Source organism: Aythya marila (genome assembly GCF_965140915.1).
Source record: "Aythya marila genome assembly, chromosome: 2".
NCBI classification, from domain to species: domain Eukaryota; kingdom Metazoa; phylum Chordata; class Aves; order Anseriformes; family Anatidae; genus Aythya; species Aythya marila.
In genome coordinates this window covers 64,107,807-64,135,652 of record NC_139043.1, presented here as the reverse complement: position 1 = coordinate 64,135,652, position 27,846 = coordinate 64,107,807, and the positions used below count along the sequence as shown (strand labels likewise).

General features: G+C 42.3%; 1 protein-coding gene across 1 annotated transcript; it reads left to right on the top strand.

The window, feature by feature from the left end:
* Positions 1–236: 236 nt before the first annotated feature.
* Positions 237–18,863, top strand: MLH1 (mutL homolog 1). The gene is made up of 19 exons (XM_082755442.1): positions 237–395; positions 782–872; positions 1,006–1,104; positions 1,656–1,729; positions 2,801–2,873; positions 3,772–3,863; positions 5,123–5,165; positions 5,468–5,556; positions 6,943–7,055; positions 7,620–7,713; positions 8,671–8,824; positions 9,534–9,910; positions 10,704–10,852; positions 12,527–12,635; positions 13,431–13,494; positions 14,002–14,166; positions 17,448–17,540; positions 17,897–18,010; positions 18,519–18,863. The coding sequence occupies exons 1-19, from the start codon at positions 289–291 to the stop codon at positions 18,684–18,686; spliced, it is 2,268 nt and encodes a 755-aa protein (XP_082611568.1). The 5' UTR covers positions 237–288; the 3' UTR covers positions 18,687–18,863.
* Positions 18,864–27,846: the final 8,983 nt, after the last annotated feature.

Below are 27,846 nucleotides of genomic sequence, written 5' to 3'. Positions count from 1 at the left end.
TAGCACGTTACAATTAACGATGATCCCAGACACGAAGACAGGTGAGGACGGCCTCCCCTCCCCGCCACCATGAGGCCGTCCCCCAGCCCTCCGCTAATCGCCGCGCGGGGCGGGAGGGCGGCCGAGTGATGGACACTTGCCTCATCCAATTGCGGGGCGCGCCGCCGCTTGGCGCGAACGGGCGTGGGGGCGGCTGTTTCCCTCCAACGTCCCAAGCCCCTGAGGCGGCCGCCATTTTCTCGAATCCCCCCTCGCGGCGGGCCGGGCCCCGCTCCTGTCGCGGCGGAGATGGCCGGCGTGATCCGGCGGCTGGATGAAGATGTGGTGAACCGCATCGCGGCCGGCGAGGTCATCCAGAGGCCAGCGAATGCCATCAAGGAGATGATAGAGAACTGGTGAGGCGCTTGCGGTATCTCGGAAGGGGCGGACTCTCCGGGTTCGGGCTGCAGCCCGGGCGCTGAGGCGAGCCGAGGGAGCCGGGCGTGTGGAGGGCAGCAGCTGAGCGGGGGGAGAAGGGGTCGTTCCGGGGCTGGACACCCTCCTGGCTCTCTGGGCTTTGTGAAACCATGTTTGAGCTGTGAATAGTGCGTTAGAATCGTTTATATGGCTGCTGGAAGAAAAAGGAAGAAGGCGGTAAGCGCCTGTTTGGAACAGAAGTTCCAATGTGTCCGAAAACCAGAGTAGAAACATCAGATATAAGGACAATTTAAAATTCCACTTTCGTATAGCTATTTATTCTCTAGAATGGCTGTTCTATGCTGTGCTTTCTCGCTTTCCACAGCTTGGATGCTAAATCTACGAGTATCCAGGTAGTAGTTAAAGAAGGTGGTCTGAAGCTCATCCAAGTCCAAGATAACGGCTGTGGTATCAGAGTGAGTACCAACAGCTCTGTGCTGATGTCTTGTATAACCTCTTAACATTTACGTAAATCTATAAGTGTTTCTGATCTTGAAAAGAGTGGGAACAGAAAGTAGCTGTTATTATTTTCTTATCCCTGTTACATAGAAAGAAGATCTCAACGTTGTATGTGAGAGATTTACTACGAGTAAACTACAAAAATTTGAAGACTTGTCTAGTATTTCTACATACGGTTTCAGGGGTGAGGTAAGCTCTTCAGCAAGGTTTAGAAATTGTTCATTGTTTATTGGTGCCTTTCTGTAGTGCAGAGTTCACATAATTGCTCATTCACAAAACTCTATGCTGATATCTGAGAATCTGCCTTCTGAATGTAGTTTAAAATATATTTATGTGTCTTTTAAGAATATATGGATTCCTAGTGAGAGGTGTATATTCTTTTTGCTTTCTGGAGTAAGAGGTTATTTAAGTAAAACAATACCTGTCTTTTCAAGCGTTGCTTCAGGAACGTATAGGTGAAAGGCAATGGAAGTTTTGACTGGATGGTAAATCAATGATGACAGACTTTTTGCTAAATGCAGTACTTAAAGCCAAAAGAAAGTTCTGGATAAAGTCTGGTTTTATAGGTACTGAAAGTCATAAAGGCTTTACTGACCCCAGTGACTTTTTTACGGGGGCTTTTATTAATTATTTGCAGGTGGTATATGAGAATTTTGTGGTGCTCTTTGGAGCTTGTATGCTTTTTCAGCTATCAGTGACATCTAGAGCAAGGTTTACAAAGATGCTTTTTCTTTCTCTAGGCATTGGCTAGCATCAGTCATGTTGCCCATGTTACGGTAACAACTAAAACAGCTGATGCAAAGTGTGCATACAGGTATGCTAGTTATGATCCAGGTAATTTCTGCTGTAGATAATAACAAACAGATGTGTTTCATGTTCTTTTCAGTGCTCTTATTGGTGGGAATGGGGACACTGAATGCTTTGTTTCTAGGACAGTTCCAAACAGGGCCCAGAATATAAAAAAACATAGTTTGAATGATTTTTATTGCAGACTGTAAAGGTAGGCTTTACCTAAACAATATAATTTAAACGTGCGTGGGGGAAGTTTTAAAAGGAATTCTACTTCAGCAGGCAGTGTAGGGTTAACTTTCATCTTTCACATTTCAGGATAAAATGTGTGTACACAGCCTGCAAGTTTTGCAAATTTCATAGGTCTCTGAACACAGAAACATTTTGTTTCACAATGCTATCCAAAAAGGGTTTTGAATATCCTTCTGAAGACTTAGCTCTAAACATAAGCAAAAATAAGCTTATTGGTGTCTCAGCTATTTTTATGAAAAAGAAGGAAAAATGTTTACATCTTGACTTTTTTTTTTGAAAAGACTGTATGATGATGGTCTTTCTTTTATTAATTATGTAGGGTATGTAAGAGGTCAAAAGAAGTGTGTTCTTAGGAAGTCACGCAGATGCAGAATTCCAGAAAGAGCTAAATGGGTCAGAAATCTTTTATGGTCAAAATCCTGTTATTGGCCCAAAAGGAAACACATGTATAAAGTCAATAATTTATTATTAGTATAACTGAAGTGTGAAGTCTAGTGGAAGAATTATTATTAATGCAGGTCTAGTTATTAAAGAAAGCTACAATTATCCTACTATTACAATATAATAATCCTACAATTACAGGAACAGCTTGAGTAGTACAATCTCAAAATACTTATTCTGTTATCTACTACACATTTTCTGCTGTTAACTCCCACTCTCCTGCAGCCCTGATGGGCTCTGGGGTCAATACAGTCAGTTTTCTGCTAGCAGAAAGGGAGAAGCTGCAGCCAATTCACAGCAATCCAAGTTCTTTGCTGGGAGAAGTGTGGTGATGATGGGGTTTCTGTCGTCTTCCACCCAATCCTGGCAACTGTCTGACAACTTGTTTTTCTTTTCTGCCTAGAGCTTCTTACAGTGATGGAAAAATTAAAGCCCCTCCAAAACCCTGTGCTGGAAACCAAGGGACACAGATCATGGTAAGGTTTTTTTGTATGTTATCCTGCTGTTCCCTGGTCTTTATGTTTGTACCACTTATTGGTATGTGTTGCATTGCAAGGGAAGAAGTGGGGCGTATTGCACAAAAGTGGAAAGTTGGGGAGAGACAGGCAGGCAGATCTTCAGTTGGTCTTGTGGTGAGATGATGTGACTGCAGATGTTAGCATGTGATCAGAATGAGACAGACGGCTGTGATACAGAAAAGCAGGGAGCTCAAAATAGAAAGAGCAATGTGTGTTGCAAGGTTTAGGGTGGGAGGTAGAAGCCAGCCCTGCCAAAGGGTCTGCAGGTGTGTGCTTGTCTTGCAGTGGGAATACGTGCCCTGCAGGCTTAGCGTGTGAATCAGCTGTAGATTTACGTTTGCATTTTTATACAGGATAACATAAAGAGTAAACTTCAAAATTCTGCTTTTCTCACTACAGAAAAGAAAAATAACTTGCACGCTGTTTCAATAAATAGTGAAAATTAACAACTTAAGTTGCTGTTTTAATAACATTAATAGCCCTGATTGCAACAGCTGTTTTCAAGTTTATTTGTGGTTCATGATAACAATCTAATCAGGGAATCCGTTGTTATCAGCAATAGAAGGAATATAATTTTCACTGAAAAGTGAATACTTGTAAAGGTGGTAGTGTTTTTTTTTTTAAAAAAAATAATAAATAAACAAAAAAAGAATGTACTAAAATAAAGCTATGTATTTCTCTAGAGTTTAAACTTGTTAGGTAAACCTAAGCAGGTAAGCAAAAAAGTCAAATGCAGATTCTTCAGAAACTTAAATGTTCTCAGAAAATTTTGTAGTATATATTTGAAAATTATCTTAATTATATAGTGAGAGGAGACTTCTTCAATGGTTTTTAATTGTTATCATCTTCTCTGTAGGTTGAAGATCTCTTTTACAATGTAAATACACGGAGGAAAGCTTTAAAAAATCCAAGTGAAGAGTATGCGAAAATACTAGAAGTTGTTGGCAGGTAAACTGAAATAAGAAACTCCAGTTTCTAGTGATGTGGAGAGCACTGTTTTGCTTGCTTGTTTTCAGAGGTATTGGCATATGCATGTATGGTATTTTTTGTTGTTGTTGTTTTTCCACTTTTTTTTTTTTAAGCGTATGGTGTTGGATAACAGTTAACAGTCCACTTAGATAAAGAAAAAAACAGGAAGAATAGCATATTCACTCCATGCCTCTTATTACCAAGAATCCCAGCAAACAGTTGATGATAGACTGAAACGAGTGAACTCTCAATGAACTTGGGATGAAAAGAATCAATGTAAAAAACGTGTAAGAGTATTGAGATTTGGCTGAAAAAGAAAAGGCTGAATGGCAATTTTTTTTTTTTAAATAACAGAAAAAAAAATGCTACTAGATATAACATTCCCTTACTAGGTCCCTTTTTTTTTTTTTTATCTTTTGCCATATGTAGAAGCTTTGCAAGTAGAATTCAGTCAATTTAACAAAAAAAAAAAAAAAAAAAAAACTTTGCATTTCCAGTGAGAAATACAAAAGATAGCAAGGAGTAGCAGAAGTGCTAGCGTGCTCCCTGAATGAGCTACTTAGAGTATCTTTACTGCCCAGGAAGACTTCAGCCAGGAGGTAAAGCATCAGGTGCCAGTACTCTGGAATGGGCTGATCTGAAGTTACTAGCTGTCCTGGTTACAGCAATCTAACCTCTGTGTTTTTACCGTTTTCATCTTGCAAGGTTCTTTCTCATGACTTAATGATTTCTCTAGAAGCTTAAGCCAAGGTTATGCAGCTGTAGTGTATCAAACCTTGGACTCACATGCAGCTGAACTTTCCAGGTAGGGGAGGTCAGACGGGCCAGCCACTTCTCAGATCTTTCTCTGTATGAATTTAGAGTTAATTCTGCTATATTGAGTGAGCTTTGCTGTTCTTCTAGTTAAACCTATGTAATGAAACTGAACTAAGCAAGACAGTCAATAAAAGCTGGATTAGGTCTGGGTTGTTTTTCAACTTTTTTTTTTTTTGAGAAATAATCTAAGTTTATCATGTTTTTTTTTTTGTTTTTTTTTTTTTTTAATGACTACAGGTGGGTTAAACAGAACAGTTTTTATAGCTGTTAAGTCTACAAAGCTTATTTTGGCTCAAATCACATTACTGGATAGCAGGAAATACTTCTTTGTTTGCCCATGTTACTAGCTGCTTTTCAGCATTCATGTAGTGACATTTTATTCTTTTTCACATACCACAGTCTTATGCTTACCTGTTTTTCAGGTACGCCATCCATAACTCAGGTATCAGCTTTTCAGTTAAAAAGGTATGTGAAAAAAAGCCCTTACCTTCACCATATATACACCTGGTCAAGTTTTTTTTAAGCAACAGAACTTTTGTACAGAGCTGCATACATTCTTCACTTTCAAAGATGGAGTATTAGCCTGTATAGGTATGAGGCTAACAAATCCTGCAATCCTGTGCCATTTAACATGTTACTTTTCTGAACATTAATAAGGAAATAATAGAAAACATGATAATTACATTGTACCTTTTTGTTAGAATTGTTATTGCTATTCTATTCAAACAGAACCGTGAACTGATTGATACTTATTTCTGATCTATTAGCAAGGTGATACCGTGTCGGATGTTAGAACTTTAACAAATGCCTCAACAGTGGACAACATTAGGTCCATCTTTGGAAATGCTGTTAGCAGGTATGTTGGTGTTGAGTTCTGTTTTGACTTTCTAGCAAATCTCCTCCCGCCTTCTCTTGTAAAGAACACAGGCTGTGCAAACTTCTGCCTTCAAGGTGAATTACAAGAAAGTGTGACTGCAGTAATAAAAAGCTCTCCTTTGTACTGCGGACAGTGACTTTTTTTTTAAAAAGTATATCAAAGGAAATAGGGAAGCTGTAAAGTTACTCCTTCAGTGTGCTGAAAGGGAACAACCTAGTTGTAATTTTGTGTGCTAATCTAAAAAAGCAGACTGTACTTGTGTTATTTATGAGTTCCTATCTTCTTGCTACACCATGAAAATCTTACCTCTTCATACTGCAGTCTCTTTGATACATTTCTGTCTTCTCACTTTTTTTCTAAAATCTTAAGGTTTAACGTTTTGACAAAAGCTGTATCAGTTGATGCTAAGTAAAGCAGTCAGAAGTTGGAAACAAAACTGGGCATCTACTCAAAATTTATCTGCCACTTCAGGAAAAATTCTCTTTATTAAATCTTCAGCTGAGAAGAACTCATAGCACAGACATGTAGAATGAGTTTCTCTGAGGTCTTCCCATGAATACCGAGGTGTCAGTTTGATTTGGTTACTAAAATCATAATTCACATTTAAGGAATTTAACTTGTAATACATGGAAACACAGCACACTAGAGAGGCTGCTTAGTAATAAGATAGACAGTATTTCTCTGCCATGCGTTTTTTGTCTACTTCCAAATGCTTGTTTGATACAGTTTTTTCTTTGTACAGTTCTGAATAAGTTGCCAATTTTGACATGTTTTGATCTTACTTTTTCAAGTGAAACCTATTTTACCCAATTTCAGATTGTGTTTACATGCATTAAATTGGCACTTGTGTATACAGAGTGTCTGAATGGGAAATAAAAAGCCCATAAGCCTTTCTTAACATGAGCTTCAGCAGCTCACACAATATGCTGCTAGAAGCTACTGAAATGTGATTGGATTTCCCGAACTAACGTACCATGAAAAGTATAAAATCTGTTATGAAAATTGTTAATGCTGTGCCAATACATGGCTATGATATTGTGATAGGTGTTAAAAAGGTACTCAAGGTAGTTTTACAGGCTCCAATCATACTGGATTACTGTTTTACATTCTCTTAGGGAGAGATACGAGGGTGCAGAAAGAAACCAGTGAAAGAAAGAAAGAAAATGCAGTTGGCACTTCATTATTTTTTTGTGGTTAAATAATTTTGTGTCTCAGCAAAGAATGTTGGAGCCCTCAAATCATACTGTAGCTTGCTGTAACTGTGGCATAAATAGAACATAGGACAGTGCTGCTACTTGTGAGTACCCTTTGAAACTTGCATTAACAGGAGAAACTTTGTGTGTGTTTCTGTCAAACTGTCAATAGGGAATTGATAGAAGTGGGCTGTGAAGATGCAAATCTGGCCTTTAAAATGAAAGGCTACATCACAAATGCAAATTATTCTGTGAAGAAATCTGTATTTTTACTCTTCATAAACCGTAAGTTTAAAAAAAGTTTTACAATCATATTGCTTCTTATGTACTAATCAGAACAAAATTTTCTGAAGAATTGCAAAAATCTTTTGAGTATAAAAATTCTTGAAAATGTTGAAGAATAAATATTACAGGTAACTGTAGATTTTAAGGTGTTTTTCTATGTGTAATGTGGGTCAAGTTTTGCTCTGTAAGTACTGGAGAGCAGGTAAGACTGGGTCTATATTGAAGGCTGTGAAATACCGAGGTAATGAGGGTATCTTGCGCAGTAACACAGAGTGGTCTCTTCCTTCTGTAGCAACATGAGCTCAGGATGCAGTGAACATTGACTGTATGAAATACTGAAAGGGTAGTCTGGTTATTTTCATATTTGTGAAAAATACTTGTAATTATAAAGCAAATACTAAGATGATACTGCCTAAACCTGTATTTCTCTTGGAGAGGTCTAGGGAAAAAGAGGGATAAAATGTGTGCCTTTTAAAGATATAAAGCATAAAGATATTGCTCTGAAGGTTTAGTTATTCACTAGCATTTTTGGAAAACAGAAAACAGCATTTTGTTCTCTTTCAGATCGACTGGTAGAGTCAACAGCTTTGCGGAAAGCCATAGAGACTGTGTATGCTGCTTACCTGCCAAAAAGTACGCATCCATTCCTGTACTTAAGGTAAAGTAATGGGGAAAAAGTAGCCTTTTGGTACTATCTTACAGGATGGAGCTAGGGTGAGTAGGTTTAGAAGGTCATTTGTGTTCCCGATGGTAGTGCTAAGTATTGTACTGAGGTAGGTTATTGCTAGACAGGAGGTAATTCGCCATGCATCTTCAATGTTACCAAAAAAAGTCAGCACAAACAATTAAAGACAGGCTTTAATTTTCATAAGCAGTGAACTTAACTAAGCTTAAGTCCTTTGACATTATGCTCTTTGCTTAGGAAAATGAGTTATGCTAGGAATACAGCAGTGCATTTAAGACCACTCAGATAATTTTCCAAATGCCATTCATATTTTTTTCTTGCTAGGAATTATATTTGTATCTCTCTCTTTAATAGATACTGTTCTTCTTGGTATATTAGTGTAACAAAAAAGTGAATTACATGCTGCTTACTGGAAGTAATTATTTACAAAAAATAGGTAAAACCAGACTGCTCTCTTAAAAATTGGAGAGTATGAAATATTTAAGAGCTAGTCAACTAAATGGTAAGCAACTAAATCTTGTCATTCACCAGTGAAACTTAATGATATCCGGTGCTTTCTAGGAATAAAGTTCTTGCATTGCAGTGTTTGGGGTCATTGATAATGACAGGGCATCAACAAGTAACTCATGAGACACTGTGAGTAAAAGCTATTTCCAGAAACGGTTTTTAGTAGTGCAGTGGAGACGTTGATTTAAGTTTGCATGTGCAAGCTGACTTTGAGTTCAGAGTAGGGTTCTTCAGAGTAATTATTCTTTTAATATACCAAACAAATTTTGACTGTAGTGTAACTTTAGTAGGTTTTGGGACTATTATTAGCTTCTTTGCTTGTGGTAATTTGCCCCAAGTCTGACAGTCTTTATACTGAACCAATGTGTGCTCTCTGCCATCCATGGAAGATTTTAGGTTAACTACCTTTAAAATCTTTTCCAGCCTGGAAATAGCTTCCAAGAATGTAGATGTGAATGTGCACCCTACAAAACATGAGGTCCACTTCCTTCATGAAGACAGCATTCTAGAGCGTGTGCAGCAGCACATAGAGAGCAAGTTACTGGGCTCTAATTCCTCAAGGATGTACTTCACTCAGGTGAGAATACATGTTTCAAGTAACCACAGCTCTGCGCTCTTTTAACAGTAGTGGATGTGTTTACCTTCTTCAGGAGTACAAGCTAGGCAGTGATGGATAGTCATCACTGTTACACTGGTAGCGTGAGATCTTTGCTCTATTCCAGGGATGGATTTCTTTAATATACCAGTGTTAATAATGAGGCAGTAAACTTACTGGAGAAGGGCATGGAAATATTTTAAATAACTTTCTGTCAAGTATCTGTTCAATCTTCTTGATTTTTACAAGTATATTACCCTTCACATGCACTAAACTTCTTATTCTGCCCTTTTTTATGAGAAAGATGTGTGAGGAAATTGTTTATTCTGTGTATTTGATGACATTTTGGATTTAACCTAACCAGAAAAATAGCGGGAAAAATCTTCCCTAATTGCTTTTTACATATAGCATAGTATGCTAACTGTAACCTTCTAAAAAGTTTTCCTTGTGATTTTTAAATGTTTTTAAAACTTGTCTCAAATACAAACTAATGATTTCAGTAATTGCCAAGATGGTGACACTCATATTATGCAGAAAACCACTGCAAAGCTGGTGGCCTGTTTAAGCAACTGACATGGTGTCTGTGGGGTTTGGAACTTACCTTTGAGCAGTAAGGCACTGTGAGGAGCATGGTTGGTCTCTGCTTTTACTTACCTATTGTTGATGTCTGCTTCCCCATGTTTGAATGAAGACATTGCTTCCAGGGGCTGAGTGTTCTTCCTGTGAGGTGGTAAAATCAGCAGCAAACCCTTCTGCAGCCACAAAAGGAAGCAGTGATAAAATCTACGCACACCAGATGGTCCGCACTGATTCCCGAGAGCAGAAACTGGATGCTTTCCTTCAGCACATGAACAACCCCCTAAGCACAGGCCCTGCTGAAGTGACCGTGGGGGTTATTAATGCAGCACCTCCAGAGGGTCCTGCCAGGCTGCAGGATGCTGAAATGGAAGATGTCAGTGATCTTGAAATAGCTGATGTCCTTGAAGCGGCTGAGGTTCAGCAGGATGTGGCAATGCCTGAAGAGCTGAGTAAGAGTAGACACTTGTCTCCTGAGAAAGCACTTCCTCGGTAAGTCTCATCTTTCCTGAGGTCTTGCAGTCCTACCTGGTTATTTCATGGCTTTGCCTTGAATTTAGAGGGTTTTCTGATACCTTAGGACTTTTTTTTTTTTTTTTTTTTTTTTTTTCCAAGAAGGAAACCTTTTCCTAGAAATTCTCTCTTTACCTAGAGAACTCCTCATGGTATTTCAATGAGAAATCCAACTTAATCTGTGAACTGTAACTTACGTAGCTCGTGATAAATTTTCTAACTGGATTTCTGTGCATGCTGGAATGCAGGAACCTATAAAAATAATGATGACCTTGACTTTACTTGAGGAAGATCATAGTGGTCCTCCTCAGTTTGGAGGACACCACTTTGTGGTATGACTGAAAGGTAGAAACCACATCACTGAATTTTGCAGACACTACCCTGGTGAAGATAGAAGCACTGTCATCTTCTACAGCCCCTGCAGGGAGCTGTTACGAGAGGCCAGAGAAGTGTATGTGTGGGGCATCATTAGAAATGTCAACATTTATAATGTGTCCTTTAGAGCCCATTGGCTTGTTGGTTAACAGACATCCAGTGTGACCAATACTGAAGTCTTAAATTCTTTATGAATCATCTTTTTCTAACAAATTATGCATAGGAAGTAAAAAAAACAAAACAAAACAAAACAAAAAACTGGAAGTGGAAGCTTTGGGAAACTTTGTGCATTTCCTTTTTGTAACGTACAACGTGTGAATGCAGCAGACCATCTGTTTGTGTTTTGCTTCAGTGACAGGAGGATAGAATATACTTCCTTTTTGTTTCTGTATTGCAGAAAGAGACCACGGGAAGACACTGACATAGAGATGGAAAAAGATGTTTCCAGAAAGGAGATGACTGCTGCCTGCACCCCTAAAAGAAGAATTATCAATTTGACCAGTGTGTTGACTCTTCAGGAGGAAATTAGCAGCCGGGCACATGAAAGTAAGCAGGTGGCTTTGATTCTTCGGCTTATTTCACCAACTAAGTATGCCTGCTTGGACTGCTGAGGGGAAGATAGTTAGCAACACAGTGAGCTTATGGGCATGTTTTTAACTGAGCTTTTGACAAACAAAATTGTTAAATGTCAAGTGTCAAACTCTGAACAGTCTGCTACTAAAAGCAGGAGACGTACTGGGAAGACTTATTAAAAACTAGCATACCTTGCTAGTAGGCAAATGCTTCATTCTAAATAATTTGTAAACTCTAACTTGTGATTTTTTTTGGTATTGGTTATGGCACAGCTTGAAAAGCTATGGTATTTTGTAATTTTCAAAAAAAATAATTGTTTATAGTTATTAAAAATTTTGATTAATTGTGTGATTACAAAATATTCAGAAGGAAAACTTCATGGGACAGGCCTGATGGTCATATTTTCTTATTTACTGCTTTTGCTAGTCATTTTTATTTGGATCTGTCCCACTTATGGGAGGAGTTCAAAAAAGGCTGGTGAAATACTCTTTTGTTTTGGTGAAAAGGTGAAATGTTTGCAGTTCTTCCTAGGGTTGTTTCTTCTTTGCTCTTTCAGTTGCTTTAAGAGTCATATTGAGTCATATTCCAGTATTATTCAGTTGGTCTAGATGTTAGGAACCTCGTGGTTTTTTGTCACTGAATTGTGAATCTGGGGAGAAGCTCCACAGCTAAAATGGCTAGACTAACAGACTTCTGAAATAAATAACTGATTAAAAATCTTTAGAAGTTTTTTTTTCTTTTTTTAAAGATCAAGGTTTCTAGTAAGTAGTACCCGTGCTATAGAATAAGTTCTGCAGTAGGCTGGTAATTCCCTGTTAGGCTGTTGCGGTTTAAATACTGAAATCACGTAGCTATTCCTGTGCCATGAAATATTCAAAAATCCCCTGAAGTACACAGCACAACTTGTGCAGCTGCTTGAGGTTCTCATCTTCACGTATGTGAGAAACACAAGAGACCAGAGTAAGAAATGCTCTTCTTGTCACCTTTTCCAGCAGAACACAATATTGCAATGCAATTTGCTTAGTGTAATGCTTTGTACATGGTGTGATGGCAGTGCAGAGCTCCTATAATGAAGTTGTTTCTGAGGGCTGTAGTGACATTTTTGGTAGAGTGCGTAAAATGAACAAGGAATCCAGACTCTGCACTCTTCTTTTTTCAAATAAGAGAGAAGAGGCTGGAAACTTATGGAGGGAAGATGACACTGACTATGGCCCTAATCTACTGCATTGCCAGAACCTAGTCTGATAATCTCTGTGAGATTTTGTTGCAAGTTTCTTTTGCTTATACAGTTTTCTTTGAAAGAAGTCTACGTTCCTATCCTAGTCTCCTGTGGCTGGAAACAACTTCAGAAACTCAGGTTATTCAAATCAAATTGAGAGATTTTTCTTAACAGTTAAACTAGAAATGTGAATTTTTGTAAACTGTCTCATGAGTGCTTTAATATATTATGAATATATGCATATACAAAGGAACGATTTAAGATTTTAAAATAAACTAGAATTGGTAGTATGTGTATATTAGGAACTGTAGTGCAGTAGTAGCTGAACAGTAGGCAGACTTTAGTCACAAATCACTCAACTGACTAAATTAGGGTGGAGTTGCACACAGAACATTAACCTCTTTTTTACTTTTTTCCCCTTGTTTCAGGTCTTCAGGAAATGCTACGCGATCACTCATTTGTTGGCTGTGTCAGCCCTCAGTGGGCTCTGGTGCAATATCAGACAAAACTGTATCTTCTCAATACAACAAAACTCAGGTAAAGAACCTCTCACACTTGCTGGCAGTTCAAGTGATTACCTGTTACCAAGCTAATTAGAAGGAAGAAGGAAATGATAGAAAATAATTTTTTCTTATGGCCTATCCAGAAAGCCATGAGACTCATGATTAAGCAACCTTTCGAAACAGTAGAAACAAGTCTGGACTGCCTGTGAAAAGCTGCAGAAGCTCTTAAATGCCAGCCACTGCACTCTGTGATCACAGACTGGAGTAAGGGAAATAAATTTTAGTTGCTTTATGCTTGTCTACAGCAACTACTCGTTACCTACAGTGGAAAGATGAGTGAGCAGAGGCTTTAGACAAGTCAGTGACTTGATCCACTTGGGTTAAGAGAAGCTGCAGGATGTGATCATAACATAAAGCTTTTCACCTGCGATCTTACTGGGCCAGACACAAGGATATTCTCCTACTTGTTACAAAATTAAAGATGGACTTGTATCAATTTCCAAGTTCCTTTGTATTTCTTGCAGCACAGCAAAGGATTAAAGACCATGAAATATGAGGGATCTGGGAACAAACTGATAGCAGCTGCATGGTTACGTAACAGCTCTGCATCAGTGTTGGTGATGTCAGAAACTAAGAAACAATTATAAACATCTAGAGAGGGAGTATGAATCTTAAACTGTTGAGTTAAAAGTAAGATCTTTATTAACATGAAAGGATATGGTCATTTATTGTTTCAAAGATGACCTTTACTTTTCCCCTTTTAATTATGGTACCTTGGAGATGCATGATCATGTCTGTGTAACTAATTTTTTTTTAAACTTCAATTTAGCCAAGAACTCTTCTACCAGATACTTATTTATGACTTTGCAAACTTTGGAGTCTTAAGGCTATCTGTAAGTATAATTTTACATTATTTTATATAAAAAATGCTTATCTAAAGTGAGGCTGCCCTTTCAGATAATGTATATGTTTATAGGTTCAATTTTGTACCCTGTAAGAGTGATGCTCCATTGCTGTCACAGTAATACAAAATAGCAAACACCTTGAGTCATTCTGTAGCTACAGCTGTATCTTGTGATCCTGGGGGCTTGTTGCTAGTGTTGCTTCTGACTATTCACCTGGCTTTGCTATTGCTTGATACATTTAGACAAAATTAGAATACTCAATCTACCTTTATTAGAAAGCGTAGAGTGCTATTGCTTATCCTGTAAATATCAACACTTGGCAAGATTGTGGGCTGCAGAGACTTGTAGCAGAAATCAGCTTAATTGCTTGATTAGCAGAACTGTCTGCTCTGAATCCTGGAAGCTGTATAATGAAGTTAGATTGTTTGTGAAGGAAAAAGCTACAGCCTTTCCTGGTGGAATCACTAACAACACTTCTGCTTCCTCCATTTTTAGGAGGCAGCTCCTTTATATGAGCTTGCAATGCTTGCTTTAGAGGACCCTGAGAGTGGCTGGACAGAAGAAGATGGCCCAAAAGAAGGTCTTGCTGAGTACATAGTTGAGTTTCTGAAAAAGAAGGCTGAAATGCTGAAAGACTATTTCTCTCTTGAAATTGACAAGGTATATGACTGCTACTATTGCTCTTTGTTCTACATGGTGCTACAGTTTGGTAACTGATAACCACAACAGTTTGCTTGCTGTACTTACTGATAGACAACTCCACTAAGGTTTAGGTGGTTTACCCCTTTCATTTAAAAAAAGGCTCAGGACTTACGCTGCTTTTAGAGGGGGACTATGCAAAGCTTAATTAATTAGTTATCAAATGAGTCATCTCCTCACTAACTAGTCTGTATGTCTCCTGTCCAGCAAGGTTGTAGAACTCGAGGATGGGAATGACAAGGTCAAGTCCCTTTGGGTTAGGATCGGCAGGGACAACAAGGCTAGTGTCCTGGTCGGGGTCTGCTATAGACCGCCGAACCAGGATGAGGAGACGGATGAGGAGTTCTACAGGCAGCTGACAGAAGTTGCGAAATCGTCAGCTCTTGTACTCGTGGGGGACTTCAACTTCCCAGACATATCCTGGAAGCACAACACAGCCTTGAGAAAGCAGTCTAGGAGGTTTCTGGAGAGCGTGGAAGATAGCTTCCTGACGCAGCTGGTTAGTGAGCCTACCAGGGGTGGCGCCCTGGTAGACCTTCTCTTCACAAACAGAGAAGGACTGGTGGAGGATGTGATTGTCAGGAGCTGTCTTGGGCAGAGTGACCATGAAATGGTGGAGTTCACTATTCTTGGTGAGGCCAGGAAGGGGACCAGTAAAACCGCTGTATTGGACTTCCGGAGGGCTGACTTTGAGCTGCTCAGGACACTAGTTGGTGGAGTCCCTTGGGAGGCGGTTCTGAAGGGCAGAGGGGTCCAGGAAGGCTGGGCGCTCTTCAAGAGGGAAGTCTTAATGGCGCAGGAACGGTCTGTCCCCACATGCCCAAAGACGAGCTGGCGGGGAAGAAGACCAGCCTGGCTCAACAGAGAATTGTGGCTTGAGCTTAGGAGAAAAAAGAGGGTTTATAATCTTTGGAAAAGTGGGCAGGCCACTAGGGAGGACTTTAAGGATGTAGCGAGGCTGTGCAGGGACAAAATTAGGAAGGCCAAAGCTCATCTGGAGCTCAATCTGGCTACTGCTGTTAAAGATAACAAAAAACGTTTCTGTAAATACATCAACACAAAAAGGAGGACTAAGGAGAATCTCCATCCTTTACTGGATGCGTGGGGAAACTTAGTTACAAGAGACAAGGAAAAGGCAGAGGTGCTCAATGCCTTCTTTGCCTCAGTCTTTAGCGGCAATACCGGTTGTTCTCTGGATACTCAGTACCCTGAGCTGGTGGAAGGGGATGGGGAGCAGGATGTGGCCCTCACTATCCATGAAGAACTGGTTGGTGACCTGCTACGGCACTTGGAGGTGCACAAGTCGATGGGGCCGGATGGGATCCACCCAAGGGTACTGAGAGAACTGGCAGAGGAGCTGGCCAAGCCACTATCCATCATTTATCAACAGTCTTGGCTATCGGGGGAGGTCCCAGTTAACTGGTGGCTAGCAAATGTGACGCCCATCTACAAGAAGGGCCGGAGGGCAGACTCAGGAAACTACAGGCCTGTCAGTTTTACCTCAATGCCAGGGAAGCTCATGGAGCAGATCCTCCTGAGAGTCATCACGCAGCACTTGCAGGGCAAGCAGGCGATCAGGCCTAGTCAGCATGGGTTTATGAAAGGCAGATCCTGCTTGACGAACCTGATCTCCTTCTATGACAAAGTGACGCTCTGGGTGGATGAGGGAAAGGCTGTGGATGTGGTCTACCTTGACTTCAGCAAGGCTTTTGACACCGTCTCCCACAGCATTCTCCTCAAGAAACTGGCTGCTCTTGGCTTGGACTGGCGCACGCTTCGTTGGGTTAGAAACTGGCTGGATAGCCGGGCCCAAAGAGTCGTGGTGAATGGAGCCAAGTCCAGTTGGAGGCCAGTCACTAGTGGCGTCCCCCAGGGCTCGGTGCTGGGGCCGGTCCTCTTTAATATCTTCATCGATGATCTGGACGAGGGCATTGAGTGTACCCTCAGTAAGTTTGCAGATGACACCAAGTTAGGTGTGTGTGTCAATCTGCTCGAGGGCAGGAAAGCTCTGCAGGAGGATCTGGATAGGCTGGACCGATGGGCTGAGGTCAACTGCATGAAGTTCAACAAGGCCAAGTGCCGGGTCCTGCACCTGGGGCGCAATAACCCCAAGCAGAGCTACAGGCTGGGAGAGGAATGGTTAGAGAGCTGCCAGGCAGAGAATGACCTGGGAGTGATGGTGGATAGTCAGCTGAATGTGAGCCAGCAGTGTGCTCAGGTGGCCAAGAAGGCCAACGGCATCCTGGCTTGTATCAGGAACAGTGTGACCAGCAGGGCTAGGGAGGTGATCGACCCCTGTAGTTGGCTCTGGTGAGGCCGCACCTCGAGTACTGTGTTCAGTTTTGGGCCCCTCGCTACAAGAAGGACATCGAGGTGCTTGAGCGGGTGCAGAGAAGGGCGACAAAGCTGGTGAGGAGTCTGGAGAACAAGTCCTACAAGGAGCAGCTGAGGGAGCTGGGCTTGTTCAGCCTGGAGAAGAGGAGGCTCAGGGGCGACCTTATCGCTCTCTATAGGTACCTCAAGGGAGGCTGTAGTGAGGTGGGGGTTGGTCTGTTCTCCCATGTGCCTGGTGACAGGACGAGGGGGAATGGGCTTAAGTTGCGCCAGGGGAGTTTTAGGTTAGATGTTAGGAAGAACTTCTTCACTGAAAGGGTTGTGAGGCATTGGAACAGGCTGTCCAGGGAAGTGGTGGAGTCACCATCCCTGGAAGTCTTCAAAAGACGTTTAGATGTAGAGCTTAGGGATATGGTTTAGTGGGGACTGCTAGCGTTAGGTCAGAGGTTGGACTCGATGATCTTGAGGTCTCTTCCAACCTAGAAATTCTGTGATTCTGTGAAGGTGTGTGGCTTAACCAACTCCGATCTACAGGATCACATTTGCTCTTCATGGTTCTTGTTTTGGGCACTCCAATTCCATACAAAACGGAACAGCTTCAGCAGGTGCCATAACTCAGGCACCTCACATGAGTTCTCAGAAATGGGACTGGTGTAGTCAGGGATTAGAGGTTCAAGAGAAAGCTGAGTTGAAGTCTCCCTGTGGTACAAGGTCTAAATTCAGGCAGTGTAAGTTAAATGCCACCACTGATGTTCTGCCTAGAACTTAGGCAGAACCCAGGCTTTAAAACTTTTTGACCTCAGCTGCCCTTAAGGCTCAGCAGTCCTCCAACAGGTAACAGTTTTGGTTCATTAACTGCAAGAAAGAACAGTTATTTTTCTTACTGAAGCAGCAGTATTGCCTTGCAGGAAGGAAATCTGATTGGCTTGCCACTTCTGATAGATACCTATATTCCCCTGTTGGAAGGACTGCCTATGTTTATCCTTCGTCTGGCCACAGAGGTAAGTATTCAACAATTCATTCACAAATGACTTTTTCCACTTAAGAAACACTGGAATGAATCAAAGTCCTTATCAGAAGCTGCAAAGGAGAGCCTAGAGTTGATTAACTGCACTGTTACATACTCCAGACACTTTTGCTATGGTTATTGAGTAGTTGTACTGCACCTCTGTATTAGTATCTGTTAATTGAATGTTTTGATCTGAATGTCTCCAGTTCTACCCCTTTTTGTTCAGTGCCTCCACCTTAGCAGCACAAAAATGGTCAAAATATTATGACTTTTCCACCTTAGGAATTTTTGTTAGGTCTCTGGCTGCTTATTCAGGCTCTATTAAATAATTTCTCTTTCTTGAAACAGGTAAACTGGGATGAGGAAAAGGAGTGCTTTGAAAGCCTGAGTAAAGAACTCTCTCTGTTTTACTCCATTAGAAAGCAGTATTTAATAGAGGAAGCCACCCTGACCCACTCCCAGGTACTGTAGTATGTAACTACTTAAATGAACAGAGTTAAGACATGAATTCCCTCAACTATAGACTTGTAATGCCAACTCTCCTTTCAACAAAGTAAATCAAGTAGCAGTGCAGCAAGAATCTGAATGAAAGAGTGGGGCTTGAAGTTTTCTGAACTGTGTCTCCTGCCAGAACCTTTTAACAGCAGGCAGGCTGTGCACTGTGCTTAATATTGCAGCAGGCCTTGGCCTCAGAGTTTAGGATGTCTTTTTATCTTATTCAGCTGCAATAGTTTTCTATAGAGGGATTCATATAAACATAAGCAGACGATTTTAAGTACCTGCTTCATCATTCAGTTCAGCTAGCTCATTCTGCAAGTGGCATGACTCAAATAGACTTTTCAGAACTAAGAGTTCATGCTGTACAGTTAACTTTAACACTAGTGGAATTTTAGTCTCTGTATTCTGATAAAGTTGAAATGCTCTCCTTCAGTAAAAGCTTCAGCTTGTTTCTACTTTTTCTGTATTTCAGAATGAGGAATCTGATTCTGTTTCACCACCATGGAAATGGACTGTGGAACACGTTGTTTACAAAGCTTTTAGGACTTACCTTTTACCTCCTAAACACTTCACAGATGATGGCAACATCTTGCAGCTTGCTAACTTGCCTGACCTGTACAAAGTTTTTGAGAGATGCTGAACAAGTAGTTATTTGTATAGACTTGTACGTGTTTTATTTTATTTAACAGATGAAATCTCAGCTGAGGGAGGAAGGTGTTTAATATTATACAAATATGATAGCAAACATTTTCCTTCAACTTATCAAAGAATAAAGAAATATTTTGACTAAAATGTTTCAGTTAAATCCTCACTCATGGTTTGAGTGTCAATATTAAACAATCCAGCAATAGAATATAATAGAGATGAATCAAGTTAAGTGATCTTGAGTTAAAGTAGGAGGCTGGTAGTGTCAAACATACATGGAATGCACTTAAGGTTAATTTTTTAGTACTGGATGAGCTATTGTGTTTCAGATCCAACTAAACTAAAAGATATGCCTCTTGCCATATGCCAAAAAATTAGCAATGTTTTGTACGTAGTCAAATCCTCCAAAATACCACTTTAATCTGCAGAATCCACTAGAAATACAACTACTGAAGAGTGATGGTTTCACAAAGTGAATAAAGAATGAACAGCACACTGATCTTTCTGCTCACCAAACTACTCTAGCATCCTGTTCCCTGAGTAGGCATAGGGAGATTTGTTACTTCCAGTAGTATTTCTCAAAGAGGAAGAGCAATTTTTTTCCCCCAAATCCACAAGCTACCTACCATTTACCTGCATTATGGTTGAAACTGCTCTTTTTCTGTAGTTCAGAGCTTTACAAAACTATTACCTAAAGTCACCTTGTCTCCTAAACAGGAGAAAAATGCAGGATGTATTTTGCAGTGCTGCTTGCAATAACGCAAAACATTCTCAAGCCTGTTATGGAGTACAAATTGACAACCAAATAACCGTACCAATTTTGTTAATAGTTTGGGGTTCTTATTTTCTTCCTTTTAGTTTCTTCGTTGACAACTGCCTCTTGAAACAACACCCAGTCCAAACTTTGTTTTCAAGCCCTTCCCCCCAAAAAAACAAAATAAGTTACAAACAGCACACAGCCACATCTGCTGCCTTTACTACAGTTCAGATTCACCTCTTCAAATTAGAAAAGGTCAGCGTGATCTTTCTTGCCTGCTTTTTTTAATTGCTCAGATCATCTCACTGTTGTCGACGGGAGGAAGACACAGACGCTCAATATGAGTGAACAGTGAACTTCGACTTTAATGGATAGCTCAGTCGCCTTTTATCTAGTTCGAAACTCATAAATATTCTTAAACTAAACTTAGGATTGGCTAACATTTTCCCGCGCTTTGCAGTTGCTACTGTCCTGCCCCAGGGGGTCTACCCAATCGCCCAAGGGCATCGTGTCCTTGATCCTGATTGGCTCTCAGCCACCTGTGTATGTGCCCAGACCCATGTAAGCTAAGTACGGTACTTTATTAGCTTATTGCCTCCCAACTGCCCCACATTCACATGTCCCACTTCACTTAACCATTCCTCAACAATTCCCCCGTTTTTATTTTGCTCAACAAATACCTTCTGTGTGAGTTGCTCTAGTTTCTTAGTTAGGCAGTTAAAGATTACATATGCAGCAATTATAATCAATATAACTATAAGTAGAAACCGAAGTCCCTCTTTAACTAACTGAACCCATCCACCCATGTTCCCAAAAACAGATTTAAGCCAACCGTCAAACCAACTATCTTGTACTACAATTTTTTGTGTATGATCCCTTAACCATTTCAATTGCTCATGAATTGACTGACCATGGTCAGAAAGGTTAAAACAACACATTCCTTCCACATCTTCACACCCATGTCCCTGAGCCAGCAACAAGAAATCAATAGCGGCCCTATTTTGCAATACAGCATGTCTCAGACTCTCCATATCTTATGACATTTCAGAAAGAACTTGTGTTGTTACATCCGCAGTAATGTCCATTGGCCTCAAATCCAAGGGTCCTCGACGTTATGTTGGTCCAGTTCATTTTATTTTGCTTCCCTTCACTGAGTACAAAGCATGTTTGTGTCCAGTTGCTACTGCTATTTCCTACTACCACAGACCCCGAGAGATCCAGTTCTTGAGGGTCCCATGGCAGTGAGTTATTAAGAGCTTGCAGGGCAGCGACTACTCCATCCGAGACGTTTGCAGAAAGGGATCTACTGAGTAGAGTAATACTGGCAGAATATGGTGCTAACATTTCACTCAGTTCCTCTGGATCCCCTATTGGGACCCCAAACAAACATGTTCTAAAAGGATCAGATGCAGAAGCGAGAGACAGACAGAATGTGCTCTGCCCAGACTGATTAGCCCAGGTGACCCATATATTCTGGTGAGGGTCAATTTTCCCTAAGATGGCATTACCATGTCCAGCCATTATTATAACTGATAACATAACCAAAGTCCCTTGCTTTGTTCATTCAGCCATGGTCGCTGTTATCCTTTCTTGGTGACTTTTCTTCAAGGGCTGGTTTTACATCAGATGTCAAATGCATCACATAACACAACTATACAACTTAACCCTAATAACACTACAATTACTGTAAGCACTCAATGGCAACACAATTAATAGTAAGCAACAACTCAATAGTAACACACCCAAACCCAATCACTTGATGGTGATTAAAGGCTGCTCTTGATAGTTGTCGAGGTGCCACAGCCCACGTCACCGTCAGAATAACTATCAGGAACCTCTTCCTGGTCGTCCTCGGCGCGTGCAGACTCCAAAGCTGCTTCAGTCCGCTTTGCAGTGATCCACCGGGCACCCACTTCCGGCACCACTTCAAAATCTCTATAACATTTTATAACATTTTTGCAAGTAACCCTACAACCACATTTATCACAATACTACATGCAATGATGATTGACACCACAGCGAACAAAATCCTCAATCCCTCCTTGATCAATCCCAGTAAGCATCTATGCACTGTTTCAAACAAACCAGTGAACCATTGATGGAAAGGATTGATACCATATTGACTCTTTCTCATGTGCTCTTTCAAGAAAGTAATAGATTTGTGCATTGACTCAGTACGATCAAAAAGTTTTAAACAGTACGTTCCCTTAAGTTTCTCCAAGTGGCTACTTCACACAATGACTAATTTCCTATGATTTCAGCCTGTACTATGGCAATAAATGCGCTCTCACTAACACAGTACACAGCACACTTGCACACTCAGATCACACTTGTACACCCAGAGCACACTTGCACACCCAGAGGCCTCTGGCACATCTCACTCTCAATCATACCACAACCTCAATCATACCACAAGAATATAATTTAGAATGATAAGCAAACAAACAAGTATTGCCTCTCATTGTGTTCCTCGTGAAGTGACTTGCAACACTTTGTTTTAAAACCTTACCCTTACATAAATACTTTCAACACAAAACACCTGGACATTTAAGAATAACACATCTTGAATTGTTCTTCGGGGTTGCAATGGGGGAGCTATCCATTCCAATACCACAGTTTCCACTCCCGTCTCCCCCGTTTTTATTTTTTGCTGTGTGATAGCACCCATCAAGTATTGCGGACCACACAGAATAGTAAGATCGAGTGGCCTGTCGGGTATGCGTCGATGTGTGACACGCGTTGTAATCAATGATGCAATTTGTTGTAATATTTCTGACTGTTTTTCTGATAATGTTACCTTTGTGGCAGGGTCGGTTCCTTTTAATAATGGCCGAAGGGAATTCAACAGTTCATTTGGAATTCCGACCACTGGCCTAATCCATTGTAAATCTCCTAGCAGTTTTTGAGCATCATTGAGGGTTTTGATGTTCGATTGGATGGTAAGTTTCTGAGGCTGAATAGTGGAATCTGTAATTTTCCACCCCAAGTACTTCCAGGGGCTTGCCTCCTGAATTTTTTCTGGTGCAATTACCAGTCCCATTTGTTTAAGAGCAGCTGCCAGAGCATTTTTCTGTTGCAGGGAAAATATCTCCTTCTGGGCTAGCAAAATATCGTCCATGTAATGGTAAATTATCGTTTTGGGCCATGCACGGCGAATTGGTTGAAGTGCCGCATCGACATAGAGCTGACATAAAGCAGGTGAATTACGCATGCCCTGAGGTAATACAGTCCACTCAAATCTCTGACATGGCCCTTCACAGTTTATGGTAGGGAGTGTAAAAGCAAACCTCTGTTTATCATTTTCATGTAATGCAATTGTAAAAAAGCAGTCTTTAAGATCTACAATTAACAATTTCCACCCTTCTGGTATCATAGCAGGATTAGGTAACCCAGGTTGCAGTGCTCCCATAGCACACATTTGACTATTAACTGCTCGTAAGTCGTGTAGCAAACGGTATTTCCCTGATTTTTTGGGAATCACAAAAACCGGAGTATTCCAAGGGCTTGTTGACAGTCTCAGATGCCCTTGTTGATACTGTTCCTGTACTAATTTATGGGCATGTAAAAGACTTTCCCGTTTTAGTGGCCACTGTTCAACCCACACAGGTTCATCAGTTTTCCATTTAAGTGGGATTGGGAAAGTCCGAGCAATGGCCACACCTAAAAATTTTGATGATCTGTCGTGAGAACCGCTCCCATTTGGGCAAGGATATCTCGCCCTATTAACGCTTGTACTCCCTCAGGCAGTGATAAGATGGATACACTGCAATTTACCACCTTATCACCTATTGTCCATTGCAGCACTGGTGATCAACGAGCAAGAATCATACCTCCTACTCCTGATACCGTGGCACTAGACTCAAATGTAGGCCAATGTGACGGCCAATCTTTTGTGCTAATTATCGATACATCAGCACCAGTATCCAACAATGCCTCAATTTGTATTTTCTCATCCTTTAAGCACACAGCGACCTTTTGTCGTGGTCTTTGACGCATACCAAATGTCAATAGCACCACTTTTCCCGTGGAGCCAAATGCTCCCTGTCCTCGATACTTTTCAGATTCTGGTGCTAACGATTCAGCAAGATGAGGCAATGGGATTAATTGTGCTATTTTTGTGCCCTGCGGCACATGAATTGGAGGGAACATTGCAGAAACCATAACTTGTATTTCCCCAAGGTAGTACTTATCAATAAGTCCAATTAATATTTGTAATCCATTCACAGTGGCAGACGATCTCCCTATTAATAGAGCTCCCACAGGTTCACCATTAATAATAATTGGTCCAAAAACTCCTGTCCTTACCCTGGTGGGTCTCGAATCCAATAAAGTCACATCGACTACTGTTGCCCAATCCAGGCCGAGGCTCCCTCTGGTGGCTGGTCGGAGAAAGAGGGAGCCACTGCAGATGGTGCCGGTGCTGTTGCTGCCGTTGTCGCAAAAGCCGCTTTTTGTGTCGTCGCAGGGCGGCTCTTCCCGCTGCTCCGGCCGTTTCCCGACGCACCTCGTCGGCATGCCGAAGTGCTATGAGTATTTGATTGACAGTTCTGGCACCACACTGATTCTGTTTTACACTCCCGTCTGATGTGTCCCGCAATACCACACCGAAAACAACGGCGCTGCGGTGCCGATCCTTGGCCATTAGAACGTCCTCCGTGGGTTTGCAAAGGTGCAAGGGCGGCAGGCACTTTAGACTGCTCGTTCATGTTGTCACCTAATTGTTTTACTGCTTTTACTAACATAGCCTGTGGACCTACAGGTACCTGAGACATTCTTTCCAATCCTTCCTCTATTGTCCAAGTACTCGGCAATGTAGCTAATATACTTCGAGTTGAAGGGTTACAATTTTGGAGTGCACATTGCTTTAATATAGTGCCTTTAAGATAATCGGGAACTCCCGCGGCTTGTATTGCATTTGCTACTCGATCGATAAAAAACCCGAATGGTTCCTGTTGGGAATTGGCATAATTGTTCGATCTAAGCTTGCTTTAAGCAACCAGGGTAGGCCTTAGAAATCTCAGGGCCTGCTGTAGCTGAGCAAACCAGGCTGCCAGAGTAACTGTGAGAAGCTCCCACGGCAATGACTCCCACATCACCCAATTAAGGAACTCAGAAAATATTGTTATCAGCAGCTGGCCTCAAGGACTAGGCCTACATGGCCGTAAAGCACAAAGGGGGTTGTTTTCCTAACTTCTAATCAAAAGGGGGGTTCTTTTCTTGCAGGTGGTGTTATTTTCTTAACGGTTTGTCTGAGTGCTTTTGACCAATAATCTTGTGTGAAACACTGTCCACCCCTGTAAAATTCACTATAAAAGTTGGACTATTCGGGCAATAAAATGGTGAAGCATGATCTGACTCTGCTGGTGTCTGTCGTGCTTTCGTCCGTGCTTCGCAACAAATGGCGCCCGAACAGGGTGAGACCTGAACTGGACCTGAACAGGACATCGCAGCGGGAGACCTGAACAGGGCCTGAACAGGACATCGCAGCGGGACAGACATCGCACCGGAGCAGGACATCGCAGCACCGGAGCAGACATCGCAGCCGAGCACGGACATCGCAGCGGCGCCGGGGCGAACATCGCAGCGCAGCGGGACACCAGCGCAGCGGGACACCAGCGGCGCCGGCACATCTGAACGCAGGTAGAGCAGGAGACCAGCGGCGTTGGGACCAGCGGCGCCGGGCGCCGGGACATCGGCGCGGCGCCGGGACCAGTGCCGCCGGGGACCAGCGGCGCCGCGACATCACAGCGCCGAGACTGAGACATCGGAGCGGCGCGGGACATCGGAGTGGACATCGGAGCGGACATCGGACCGGCGCTGCACCTGACCAGACACCGAGCCGCAAACACTGTACAAAGGACTCACGGTAAGACACGGGGAAAGGAAACCGTGGGGAGCGTGGGAAAAGATCCGCGGGGAAGCGCGGGAAACGGAACCGCGCAGGGACGCGGGAAAAGGAGCCGCGGAAAACGCGGGACATTGAAATAATCGCGGTGCGATGCGGGACATCCGAGATGGAGTTGCTACGGGAGACCAGAGGCGTCAGTGGACAACGGTAGTCGACTCTCACCGTGTGGCGAGTCGGCACAGAGCAGAGGGACGGACATCAGGACCCTGCAGCCTGTCTGACGTAACCATGGAGGCAGCAGCGGCTGTGCTGCTTCTCTCTAGCATTCCTTTTCTAAGAGGTTTACCTTGCAATGCAAAAAAGACTATTCGTCCCCAGATCGGTGTTATAACTATGTTTCTGGATAACATTCCGTGGGGTTGCCACATTCTACAGACTATTAATGACGAATTAGCTCTATTGTGGGGCAGGAGTGCAGAGACGCAGATTACCCTGCCAAATGACCACCGGCAGGCTGTTTCACAAACAGCTTCTAAGGTTGCAGCCGGCACTGCCTGCAGCCGTATAGCAGACGTTACACTCTCTTTCCTAACTAGTAATCATGTGTCTCATCCATTTGTGGTGAATGGTCAGTGGCAAAAAGAAAAGGGGGAGAGTAAGGGGCGACAAAGACAGAAACGGAACCAGGAGGATGCCACTGACACTAACAGCAGGGGTAATAGGAGTAGTGTAAGTGACACAGGTGTGGGGCGGTGGCGGGCGCTGCCGCGCTGCGGGGCGCTCTGCCTGCTGCTCGCCCTCGCCGGCCTGTGCACTGCTGCCGACAGTGCTAGAACAAAATGTGAAGACTGCTCAGATGGCAGTGATGAGAGTGCTTGTGTGAAGAACATGTGTGCTGAATCTGACTTTGTGTGCAACAGTGGTCAGTGTGCGCCAAACAGACGGCAGTGTGATGGGGATCTGGACTGTGAAGATGGGTCTGACGAAAGTGCTGAGCTGTGTCATATGAGAGCATGCCGGGTAACTGAAATCAGCTGTGGTCCTCAGTCAACCCAGTGCATCCCAGTGTCCTGGAAAGGTGATGGTGAAAAAGACTGTGACAGAGATCCTGATTGCAAGGATGGAAGTGATGAAATTAACTGCCTTTCTCAGACCTGCAGGCCAGACCAGTTCAGATGTGAAGATGGGAACTGTGTCCATGGGAGTAGGCAGTGCAGTGGTGTGAGAGACTGTCTGGATGGCACTGATGAAGCAAACTGTAACAATGTTATTCAGTGCTCTGGACCTGGCAAATTCAAGTGCAGAAGTGGAGAATGCATAGATATCAATAAAGTGTGTAACCAGCAGAGAGACTGCAAGGACTGGGGTGATGAGCCCCTGAAGGAATGCATCATAAATGAATGTGACTGTCCAGCTGGGTTTGAGTTTGTAGACAAGAGAAACTGTGGAGACATTGATGAATGCCAAAACCCTGGTAGCTGTAGTCAAATCTGTATCAACCTGAAAGGTGGCTACAAATGTGAATGTAGCCATGGCTATCAGATGGATCCTGCTACAGGAACCTGGAAAGGGCCATACGGGTACAGAAATACAAATAACACCTGTGATTACAATGACACTGCTAAGCAGGGTTTAGGGGTTTATAGCATGGAGACAAGCGGTAACAACTACAGTGTTTGGAACAATTGTACAGCTTTGGCCTTACCTCATGATGCTTTTCTGATTTGTGGTGATAGGGCCTGGCAAGGTATTGCTGCAAATGCTATCAGATGTCCATGTTACTTAGATAAACTCATTGTATTTGCTCCTAGCTTGTTACAGTTGCGTGAGATCACCAGACATAAATGGGCATTGCTTGCACCGGATTGCAATGATAATGTTGAATTGTGTGGGGTTGCAGCTAGAGCGGCATTGGCAATTTTAGTGCCTGGAGTGGCATCTGCAGCCGCACGTAACAACTGCTTGGCTGTGGGGATCGGCTGTGGTGTGGACGCCCCTAGGTGCACCCTGAGCGTTTTGTTCGGAGGGGACTCCACTCTCAGCTGCTCACCGCAGGAGCAGACAAAGATCTCCTGAAGCTGCAGACAAACAGTATGTTTTCAACTGCTGGAGGGATACTAACTGGAGTGTTAATAATTGTGTGTGTTATTCTTAAATGTCCAGGTATTTTGTGTTGAAAGTATTTGTGTAAGGGTAAGGTTTTAAAACAAAGTGTTGCAAGTCATTTCACGAGGAACACAATGAGAGACAATACTTGTTTGTTTGCTTATCATTCTAAATTATGTTCTTGTGGTATGATTGAGAGTGAGATGTGCCAGAGGCCTCTGGGTGTGCGATTGTGCTCTGTATGTGTGATTGTACTATGTGAATAAGAGCGCGCTTTTGCCATAGTGCAGGTTATTGCCATAGTGCAGGTTTGCCACAGTGCAGGTTATTGCCATAGTGCAGGATTCCGGAATATGGCCCTAGTACCGGTTATTGTTGCCTTAGTGCAGGATTCCGGAATATAACCATAATACAGGTTGTCATTGCCAAAGTGCAGGATTCTGG

Coding starts and splice junctions, on each gene's coding strand:
- MLH1 (XM_082755442.1), top strand. CDS start 289: ATGGCCGGCGTGATCCGGCGGCTGGATGAAGATGTGGTGAACCGCATC. Junction 873..1,005: donor ATAACGGCTGTGGTATCAGA/GTGAGTACCAAC, acceptor CCTGTTACATAG/AAAGAAGATCTCAACGTTGT. Junction 1,730..2,800: donor GATGCAAAGTGTGCATACAG/GTATGCTAGTTA, acceptor TTTTCTGCCTAG/AGCTTCTTACAGTGATGGAA.